We start from the raw sequence: 10,832 nt of genomic DNA, 5'->3' as shown, positions 1-10,832 counted from the left end.
GGGCGGGGTCAGAAGGAGTTTGGAACATTGGAACACACGTAGAAACGCAACATTATAGAAGGTAGAACCAGAAGGAGTTGGAAAGGTATGTTCTAGCGTGTGTGAGATTGTGTGTGTTTGCGTCTGTGTTAACGCCTGTTGCCTGCGCTTGGCGAGTCTTTAAACCATCATCATAATTACGATTGGAATCATTGTCATCGTCGTGTGAACAAGTTAGGCTGTGTTGTGTGTCAAAGCGCTTGGTTTGGAGTACAATGTAAAGCTGTCTATTGGTTAAAACATACAGGAACTAAACAGCAAGGATTCTACTGAAACAGTTAAGATCATTTATAATAAAAATGACACTGATAATGCTTAATCAGTTAGCTAGAATCTGTACACACACACACTCTCTCTCTCTCTCTCTCTCTCTCTCTCTCTCTCTCTCTCTCGCACGCACACACACACACACACAATCTCTCTCTCTCTCTCTCTCACACACACACAACACGGTACTCATGGAAACAAAAACAAAAATACAAAAACACAATCAGTTTGTCTACATTAGTTTTTCTGCGCTGACTTATCCATCTCTTCTTTCTCTCCTTCCATCTCCACCCTCCTCCATCTGTCTCCTTCCATCTCCCCTCTCCTCCATCTCTCTCCTTCCATCTCCCCTCTCCTCCATCTCTCTCCTTACATCTCCCCTCTCCTCCATCTCTCTCCTTCCATCTCCCCCCTAATCTCTACATCTCTCTATCCTCTCCTCTCCACCCATCTCTCCTCTCCTCCTCCAATCTCTCTCCTCCATATATCTTTCCTCCTCAATTTCTCTCCTTCCATCTCCCCCCTAATCTCTACATCTCTCTATCCTCTCCTCTCCACCCATCTCTCCTCTCCTCCTCCAATCTCTCTCCTCCATATATCTTTCCTCCTCAATTTTTCTTTCCTTGATCTCCTCTCTCCTCCTTCCATCACTCCTAACCTCATCCACTAGTTATCTAAATATTATTCCTTCCCTGTCCCTCTCCCATCTCCTCCTCCCTTCCCCTCTCTCTCTCTCTCTCTCTCTCTCTCTCTCTGTAAGCCGCCCTGACCAATGATATTGATGACTTATCAGCTTTATTGACCAATGGGGGAGCATGATCTGTTCAGAGATCTACGTCTTGTCTACTACTTCCTGTCCTACTCTTCTTTTATGGTTACTCTAGGATGAACTTTAGTTTAATTCAGTCAATTAAGTATTGATACAGGCTCCGCCCCTAACCAAGACTTTCTTCCCAACCTCATCGACTCCTTTTCTCGTCTCCTCCCTCCAACCTCCTTGGCCCTATTTGCACCTCGCAAACCAACCTGCCCAATCAGTGAAAACTCTTTGGCCAATCAGACAGGCTGACTGTTTGATTGATTGGTGTGTTGACCAATAGGGACACGACAAGCGGTGTGTGGACAGATGATGGGTCAGCTGACAGATTAAAAACATGTCAGCATCACACACCTGCTCTCCTGTCCACCCTCTCCACAATAAGAATCTTAATCAAAAACTTAAACAACTTCAAGTTGTTAACGACAGCTGTTTCCTTCCTGGGGGGAACTTTTACTCCTCCTATTTCTTTGGGGTGGGAGGGATCAGAGGTGGGTTTTGGAGCTGCTGCTTCTTCAGGCACCAGGTCAGGAGTCACAGGTGGAGGTTTCACTTCCTGGGGTCGTGGGACTGGGAGCTCATGGCCACGATGACGGGCTGCTGGGAGGCTGGGGCCAGAGAGGGGCTCTCCTCCCCCTCCACCTTGGGCCTCTTAGCCTGGGGCTCGCCTGGCTGCTCTGCCCGAGGATCAGGCCCTGAGCTGGGCTGCCTGCTCACCAACACTGGGGGAGAACTGGAGGCCTGGGCGGCCAGGATCTGGAGAGGACTGCTGAGAGCTGGGAGGAGGAGGAGAGGCGGTGAGGAGGGAGGAAAAAGAGAGGCAGAGGAGAGCAGAATTTAGACATTCAACTCTCCATCACAAAAGAACAAGTTGTTGTTGGTGCTAACGCTTACCGTAGGCGTTGGTCGTCACGGCAACGGCAGCATGCTTTCCATTCTGAGTGACAGGTCGGACAGGAAGCTGGTGTATGCCCAGGGACAAGCCCCGCCCCTCGCCACTTAGCCCCACCCCCTCCAGCGACTGGATGACACGCTCTCTCCCTTGCTGAGACTCTGAACACATCAACATGAGGAAGTCAATACACATATTATTACAGTACATTCACATATGTAGAAACATAATATAACACATATTACACTTTTGTACAAATATAAGGGTTATGTGATGTAATACTACTAATTCTCCCTCCTCCTTCTCCTCCTCCTCCTCACCCCTGAGATCGCTGGCTCCGCCCCCGGGCGCCCCCAGGGGTGGGGCAGTGCTTAGCAGGTATCCGTTGGGGGGGGCAGCGGTGGTGACCACCCTCAGCATGGTGACGGTGGGGGGGGCCTGCAGGAGCCCCTTCCCCCCCCCTGTTCCCCCTGGGAGGAACGCTAGGGGGTTCCCCAGCCCCGCGGGCAGGGGCAGGGGGTGGTGAGGGGGGGCAGCCATGATGACGGGCTGGGCGCTGACAGGTGAACCTGGAGAGGGGAGGAAGAGAGGGGAGGAAGAGAGGGGAGGAAGAGAGGAGAGGCAGAGAGGGGAGGAAGAGAGGGGAGACAGGGAGGGGAGGAAGAGTGGGGAGGAAGAGAGGGGAGGAAGAGAGGAGAGGAAGAGAGGGGAGGAAGAGAGGGGAGGAAGAGAGGAGAGGAAGAGAGGGGAGGAAGAGAGGGGCATTTCATTGCAAATAACTGGTTTAGAGCTTTTATGTGTATGTCTCTCTAGCGTGTGTGTGTGTCTCTAGCATGTGTGTCTCTCTAGCGTGTGTGTGTCTCACCGGGTGCGCTCTGGGTGTAGCGGTACTCAGGGACAGAGGACAGCTTGTGGCCCAGGTGCTCGTGGGGCAGCGGGGAGCCCTCTCGACTGAGGCTCTCTGGGGTCTGAAGCCCACTGCCTGGGGGGGAGAGCAGGCCCTGGTGGGTGGGCGAGGCTGGGGCACTCCTGGGAGGGGGGAGGCATGGGCTTAGTGTACCATGTTGTCTGTCTTTCTACCCCCAAAGATTCTCTCTCTCTCAAACACACGCACACACACTCTCTCTTTCTCAGCAGCTGGATTGATGCCTGAGAAGAGCCTTACTTTGTTCTGTCCAATCAGACGAGAGCGACAGGGAAAGGCACAAGGAAGGAGGATTAGACAGAGAGTGTGTGTGCATGTGTGTTTGTGTGTGTGTGTGTGTGTGAGTGTCCTACAGTCCTAGAGGTCAGAAGTCGTCCCACCTGGAGGACAGCGGTCCGAAGGGCGTGCGGAAACAGGCAACGCCCCTCTGCCTGCGCTTCCTGAACGCCTGCTCCACCAGCTTCCCCTCTGACGCAGGATCCACGCGCCAGAAACTGCCTTTCCCAGGCTCCTCCTGAGAGCGGGCCACCTTCAGGAAGTAGCGGTTCAGAGACAGGTTGTGTCTGATGGAGTTCTGGAGGGGGGGGGGGGGGGAGAGAGAAGGTGCATGAAGTAGGGAGGTGAATGGAGGGATGGATGGAAGGAGAAAAGAAAGAGAGGAAAGGAGAGATAGCCATACAGACGAACGAATCTCCAATCAATTTCAGATACACAAAAACATCTGAAATCTTACAGGTGTCCTCACCAGCGTTGGGGAAAGTTACACAAAAAAGTAATATATTAGTTATGACTTATTATTGTTCAGTAAGAGTAGTGTGATTAAGTTACATTATGAATTTCTGTACAAAGTAATATTATTACTTATTATATTACTTGTACTATTACTTTTAATAGTAGCGAGTTTGACTTTGTAAAAATTTGCAAGAACATAGGCTACAGATGCAAACTAGTGTTTCTTTAAAAAAGAACAATCTTAAACATCAAAAAGGCTTATGAATTCAAAAATAATTGTATATTTGTGTGAATAAATTATACTATGTTAGCAGCCACTTGTGGAAACGGGTCGCCATCTCTCTTAAGGTTTAAGTGGATTTTTCGCTAGCTTCCAGCTTTGTTTCTCTGTGGACACTTTCAAAGTGTTTTTTTAAGTTTGAAGTGCTGCTTTTGCAGTAGATAGTATTTTGTTGGGGCGCAGTTTGCAGTTCACTTCAATGTTTTTTCCAATATCTTCAATGAAAGCGAAATAGTGTGAATATTTCCACCCCGAAAACGTAACACGTTCTGCGGCCATGGTTGCTGTTGTGTTTGCCTGCAGCGTGAATCAAAGGCAAACAGTAAGTTACTGCACCCAGGAAGTGTCGTTTAGGCAACAATCTGTATTTATAAGGCTATTTTAGTCCTTTGTTGAATTAATGCAGTAACTTGGACAATTAACGCAAGTTACTTAAATAATTAACTGTAATAATATTAATCAATGTGAAAAGCTAACGCGTTATATTACTTTGTTACTCACTTAAGTAATAATATTATATAACATGTTATATTATGTATATTATGTTATATTTACATTTATTCATTTAGCAGACGCTTTTAGCCAAAGCGACTTCTAAGAGAGAGCTTTACAAACTGCATAGGTCACTGATAATAACAACAAGATAGCCCCAAAGTATTGCGGGTAGCCAAAAACAAGAAGTACACATTGTGAACAGCCAAAAAATAAGTGCCAAAGGGAAGAACCATAAGAGCATGTAGTTAAGCAAGTTACAATTAAACAACATTAATCTCTAAGTGCAAGTGTACCTGTAGAAAAAGCAAGCAACAGTAAAAATAAAAATAAGATTAATTAAAATATAATGTTGGGGGTAACGCATTACCCCCAACACTGGTCCTCACACACACACAGACACACCTGCCAGCCCTTATCAGCGGTGCGGTAGTAGGGGTAGTGTTTGGTAATGTGAGAGTAGATGCCAGACAGGGTGAGCTGCCGGTCAGGAGCTGAAGAGATGGCCTGCACTATCAGCTGGGCGTAGGAGTACGGAGGCTTGGACTCATCCTGTACACACATACACACACACACAGCACACACAGCATACACACACGCACACATGTGAAAACAAAGGTTATTACATATTATTAGAACTAGATAAAACAAGAACACATAAAGATCCAGGACTGTCTGCATCGATAAAGTTTTATTGAAGAAAAAAAAAAACGCCAACTCGCCCTGGGGCTGTCTCCTCCTGCCGACTCGCCCCGTTGCTCGGCAACCCCTCCCCGTTGCTCAGCAACCTCTCCACGTTGCTCAGCAACCTCTCCACGTTGCTCTGAGACGGCTCTGGCGGCGAACTCTGCAGCCAGCTGGAGGTCAGAGGTCACATTGCGTCCATAGCGATACCCTGATGACCCCGCCCCCCGTGGGCTGGCTGGACAGGAGTTAGGAACACTAGAGGGAGCCACACAAAAAATGAGGAGTAACTTTCAATAGGTCCAAAATGTGCAGCAAAGTGATTATTAACCCAAACACACACACAGATCATTAACAAGCAACTATCAGCCTTGTGTTGAGAGAAACAGTGGCTTATTATGTAACAACAGGGAAGATACACACACACAACGACACACACTTTATCCCTCCTTCTGACAGTAAACCCTTGTTAAGTAAACAGTGAGTTTATGTTTATATTATTGTGTGTGTCGTTGCTTTCCTTCCTACACACACTTCCTCACAGCACACACCCCTTCTGGCCCCCTCACCCCTGACCTCTCTCTCACACACACACACACACTCTCTCTCTCACACACACACACACTCTCTCTCTCTCTCTCTCACACACACAGAGTAAACTTGTCTAACTAGATGAGTAGGTCTGAGCAACATGTGTTTGGATGTTGTGTGTGTATACATGTGAATGTCTAAGTGTGTGTGTGTGTGTATATATGTGTGTGTGTGTTCAGAAAGGAAACCAGCGGAGGAGGAAAGGCCCCAAGCAAAACAATCCTTCTCTCGACCAATAGGACGCCTGCAAGCTGCAGTCACACCATATATGGGGAGTGTAAACACACACACACACACACGTGGTGCTCTGACCACCAGGGGGCACACACACCATGTCTGTCTGCTTTTAACAACAAATAGCAGCACTGTCACACTGTTTCTCTCTCTGTCTGTCTCACTGTCTGTCTGTCTCACTTTCAGTCTTACTTTCAGTCTCTGTCAGTCTGTCTCTCTCTCCATCTCCCTCCCTCTCTTTATTCAATCCTCTTAATAAGAAATGGGTACACACACACGTGTCTTCAAGTGGGCTTAGGCATGTACGTGTGTATTCATATGACGGTGATATGTGCGTGTGTGCATGCGTGTGTAGGTAGGGCTGGGCGATATGGGTACAAAATTATTACGATAGATATTTCTATTTCCAATCGATAACGATAATTAAGACAATAGACCACAGATGACCAGCAAAATAAGTTTCTTCCATAACTTTTTCCCTACACTCGGCATAAGGTTAAGGCAGCGCGGTGTGAGAGAAATGTTTGCGTCCAGGGAGCACGTACCTGGGGTCAAGTAACTGAAGCTTTTAAAACCTTGCTTTTTATCAATACCTTGGCGCAAACTCACATTTTCTGCATGTTCCAACAAGTGATTTTGCTTCAGGTGGTGAAAAAAGGTTTGTCGTATTACCAGACTTGGTAGCCACCTGTTTGTTTACGACACAATTTGCACCGAACACTGCTCTACTTTTGGCGGATTTCAAAAAGCCAAACCACTTCCAAATAACTGAAGAAGACGAACCCTTTTTATCAATAATTTCTTCATTGGAAGTTGCTCCCTCGCCATGGCTATCGCTGCCACTGTTTTCGGCAACAAGACTCATTTTCCGCAGTTAACATTAGCTACTCCACTTGAGGTGCTCAGTCAGTATATTTTAGTGAGCGTAGGCTACCATTTCTCCGCAACTTCCTGCTGCATCACAGAAATTAAATGGACTGCTGTTCCTAATTATTCTCTATCAACATCGTTGAAAATGAATTAATGTCACGATATCTTTATTGAGGGAAGTCATTACTTCGATAATATTTTTTTGGCGATTTATTGCCCAGCCCTATGTGTGTAGTGTGTTGGTGTGTTAGTGTGTACGTAGGTGTGTGAGTGTGTACGTGTGTTAGTGTGTGTGTACCTGATGGTGCCGGTGGGGGAGGGCAGTGGGGAGCTGTACGTGTGTTAGTGTGTGTGTGTGTTAGTGTGTGTGTGTGTTAGTGTGTGTGTGTGTTAGTGTGTGTGTGTATGTTAGTGTGTAGGTGTGTTAGTGTGTGTGTGTGTGTGTGTTAGTGTGTGTGTGTGTGTTAGTGTGTAGGTGTGTTAGTGTGTAGGTGTGTTAGTGTGTGTGTGTGTTAGTGTGTGTGTGTGTGTTAGTGTGTGTGTAGGTGTGTGAGTGTGTGTGTGTGTTAGTGTGTGTGTACCTGATGGTGCCGGTGGGGGAGGGCAGTGGGGAGCTGTACGTGTGTTAGTGTGTGTGTGTGTGTGTGTTAGTGTGTGTGTACCTGATGGTGCCGGTGGGGGAGGGCAGTGGGGAGCTGTACGTGTGTTAGTGTGTGTGTACCTGATGGTGCCGGTGGGGGAGGGCAGTGGGGAGCTGTACGTGTGTTAGTGTGTGTGTGTGTTAGTGTGTGTGTACCTGATGGTGCCGGTGGGGGAGGGCAGTGGGGAGCTGTACGTGTGTTAGTGTGTGTGTGTGTGTTAGTGTGTGTGTACCTGATGGTGCCGGTGGGGGAGGGCAGTGGGGAGCTGTACGTGTGTGAGTGTGTGTGTGTGTTAGTGTGTGTGTACCTGATGGTGCCGGTGGGGGAGGGCAGTGGGGAGCTGTACGTGTGTGAGTGTGTGTGTGTGTTAGTGTGTGTGTACCTGATGGTGCCGGTGGGGGAGGGCAGTGGGGAGCTGTACGTGTGTTAGTGTGTGTGTGTGTTAGTGTGTGTGTACCTGATGGTGCCGGTGGGGGAGGGCAGTGGGGAACTGAAGGCGTGCAGGTCATCATGGTGCATGATGGGAATCTGGATCTTGAGGGGGGAGATGTGGGGGAGGAGGGGCCTGGGGGCCGGAGACTGCTCCTCCCTAAGCTCCTCCCCCAACAGCAGAGACAGGAACTGGATCTTGATCACCGTGCTGGGGAAACGCAACACACACCTAAGGGGGGAGACAGACAGAAAGATTAAAGAATTGTTCTTTATCTCAAGAACAACTTCAGGTTCATACTTGTAGAGGATGAAGGCTGACAAACACTGAACTATAGACTAGTCTGCCATCAGCCCCCATTTCCCCCCCTGCTACCCCCCCCCCCCCCTTCTCCCCCTTTTTCCATTTGGAACTGACATGAGGATCTACTTCCTGGCTGGACAGACACACCCCCAAATACACAGCTCAGCCAACCAGATGACAGTAGAGTTCCCTCTGAAGGGTTTACAGAGGCATGTGCACATACATACACACACACGTGTGTGTATACACACAGCACACTGTGACAGAGGAAAGATTATAGTCATGCTTGGTTTACTTTTATGTGTGTGAGTGTGTGAGAGAGAGATTACCAAAACAATGCAATTGGTAGTTTCAGATAGCTACTATGGATACGGTTATGTTGTGGTCGAATTAAAGGTGTAGCGAGACACAGCCACATGCCTAAATCAGGTCAAACAATCTCACACACACACAAACACACAGATAAAACACGTCATTGCTTTGTTTTCACATTAAACACTGCATGTTCGCCTGCACGGCGGTAGCTATGGAGGAAAGATGGCTTGATCAAACACGGCGCTAGTCATGCACGCACCAACGAGTTTGTTTACATTTCGTGTTTACGCGACGCGCAAAGTCGCACAGGACAGGCCCTGGAAACGGCGCTAGCACGTTAGCTCGCTACTGTCCTGAAACTACCAACATATTATTACAGTTGCTCTACTTGTTAAGGTAGCAGTTGCAAGTTAACTTTTAGAAAGCGTTGTTTGCAAAATGATTCATGTGTTATACGAAATCTGATACAGAGTGCACAACAAATAAGTGACCCAAAGCTGTCGATGTTTACAATGGATTAAATAGGTAACTTATTCAAACAAGTTGAGTGCTGCCTCGCTGCTGCCCTTGGGAAACCAGTGCTAACCAGGCTAATGCTACTAAACCACAACACAACTACACCACCGTTGACGTAGTAGGCTTGCTGGCTAACTTAGCTGACTCTTGTTTGCTACGGGTAGCAACAGGCTATCCGTATGTTCCAAAGCTAACTACTTCCAGAACTGCTCCGACAGTTAGCTGGCTAGCTAGCAAAGTTAGCTCATACTTACTCCCGGGGAAGTTGCAGAGGCGGCGCGCCTCTCCGCTGAAACACCCCGTCCACGAACACCCCATTTTTGCCCAGGCAACGCAACGAAAAGCTGTACGGTTCTTCGTAGTTGATCTGCAGGTGTCTTCTTGATATGAAGCTGGAGTGGCCCATGTTGATGTCCACGGACCCATGGGACGAGTTCCGGCCTACCGTCACTGTCCTCTGGCGCATCACAAACTCAAAGTCCCGGCCCTCCAGTCTGGCCAGGGCCCGAGGCGGCGAAGCGAGGCGCACGGGAGGTAGTCCTCCACGGCTCAGTACCGAGGAGGTACCGGAGAGGACGAGGGAGGACGGGTACGCGTGCGAGGACACCCCGACGCGCACGGGGCTGCACGGGGCGGACTGCAGAGCCAGTAGGGCTCGCGCTCCGGTGTCTTCCCGATAATCTGCCATCTTTCTTTCGGGTGAACACACTTCTCACACACACACACAGGGCGCAGCAACGTGAGGTTTTCGGCCAGGGCACTCGCTCTGCGTTGCCGTCAGAAGAACATGGGACCGAGCTGTTGATAAAGTACGGGGAGGATCCGGTGTTCAGGGAATGGATCTCTCCGGTCCCTGCCGCTCTTCCCTTCGTCACTTTTAGAAATACCTTTTATAAGAAAAACTTTTTATTTATTATACCAGAGATTTTCCTGTCATTTCATTTAATCAGACAGACTGATCGCCCGCTAGTTTCGCGAAGCACAAATATTGTGTTATTACATTTAACAGATTATACAAGCACTAATAAAAACGATTTAATACCTAACGGTCGCCGTTCATTAGGTTCTGTTGACCAGAGACTTGTCCGTGGGCTCGCGGTGGCTTACAAAGGGTTAATCAGTAGTTCCTGGAACCGGACGACACGTGCGTGGCATGTGGCACAGGTTCCGGGCCAGATTGGGACGAGATTCGCGTCTTGAATTGATAACGCGCTCTGGCGATTATGTGAACGATTTTTTTGGGTGACATTCGAGTTTCGACAGTTACTTTGTGGAGTTTCAAACTAGATCAACTGGACGACCGAGGTGCCTGGCTCACTGTTTATAAACATGAAAAGTACAAGATGGCCGCAAAATCCGGATCCCGGATTAACGTTTAAAATCGGATTTGGTGAAAACCCGTGGCGGTAAGGACGGCCACCGGAGGGCGATGTTAGGGACGGCCACCGGAGGGCGATGTTAGGGACGGCCACCGGATGGCGATGTTAGCTCAGTTCCAGGGGATCCGGTTATTACATCCCAGACAAGGATGAAGGCAGGAGACTGTAGGGAGGATATCAAGTAATATCTCAATATTCAATCAACTGTACTTTGTATAAATCAAATAACATTTTCAAATGAAACTTTCTTTATTCTTGTTACTCTTACTCTTTGGCACAGTGAAAAATAAATAAACACAATATTTATGTAAATTCTTCTATGAGTAAGTCTTCTAGGTACTGAAATGTGGGCATCAGTAAAGCTCTCTAAAGAGGCTGAAGTCTGATTACATCTGATATGCACTACATGTATGTCTCTGCATTAA

At 48.1% G+C, this 10,832-nt stretch overlaps 1 protein-coding gene across 2 annotated transcripts; it reads right to left on the bottom strand.

Moving 5' to 3' along the window:
- Positions 1-918: 918 nt before the first annotated feature.
- Positions 919-10,627, bottom strand: foxk1 (forkhead box K1). Of its 2 annotated transcripts, none has more exons than XR_006955773.1 (10): positions 9,283-10,623; positions 7,922-8,125; positions 5,167-5,386; positions 4,850-4,996; positions 3,321-3,514; positions 2,881-3,044; positions 2,336-2,584; positions 2,018-2,176; positions 1,539-1,899; positions 919-1,470 (listed from the first exon to the last, which is right to left on the bottom strand). XR_006955773.1 is itself a non-coding variant. In XM_047016864.1 (10 exons), exons 2-10 carry the CDS (start codon positions 9,714-9,716, stop codon positions 1,673-1,675), a joined length of 1,998 nt encoding a protein of 665 aa, XP_046872820.1. In that variant the 5' UTR covers positions 9,717-9,915; positions 10,071-10,627; the 3' UTR covers positions 919-1,672. The 2 variants fall into 2 exon arrangements, 1 of the variants encoding a protein (XP_046872820.1); XM_047016864.1 differs by having other exon boundaries at positions 919-1,899; positions 9,283-9,915; positions 10,071-10,627.
- Between the last annotated feature and the right edge of the window lie 205 nt (positions 10,628-10,832).

The sequence above is a fragment of the Hypomesus transpacificus genome, unplaced genomic scaffold (genome assembly GCF_021917145.1).
Source record: "Hypomesus transpacificus isolate Combined female unplaced genomic scaffold, fHypTra1 scaffold_421, whole genome shotgun sequence".
NCBI lineage: Eukaryota > Metazoa > Chordata > Actinopteri > Osmeriformes > Osmeridae > Hypomesus > Hypomesus transpacificus.
Note: the sequence above shows the minus strand (reverse complement) of the source record. Positions and strands in the feature narration are given on the sequence as shown.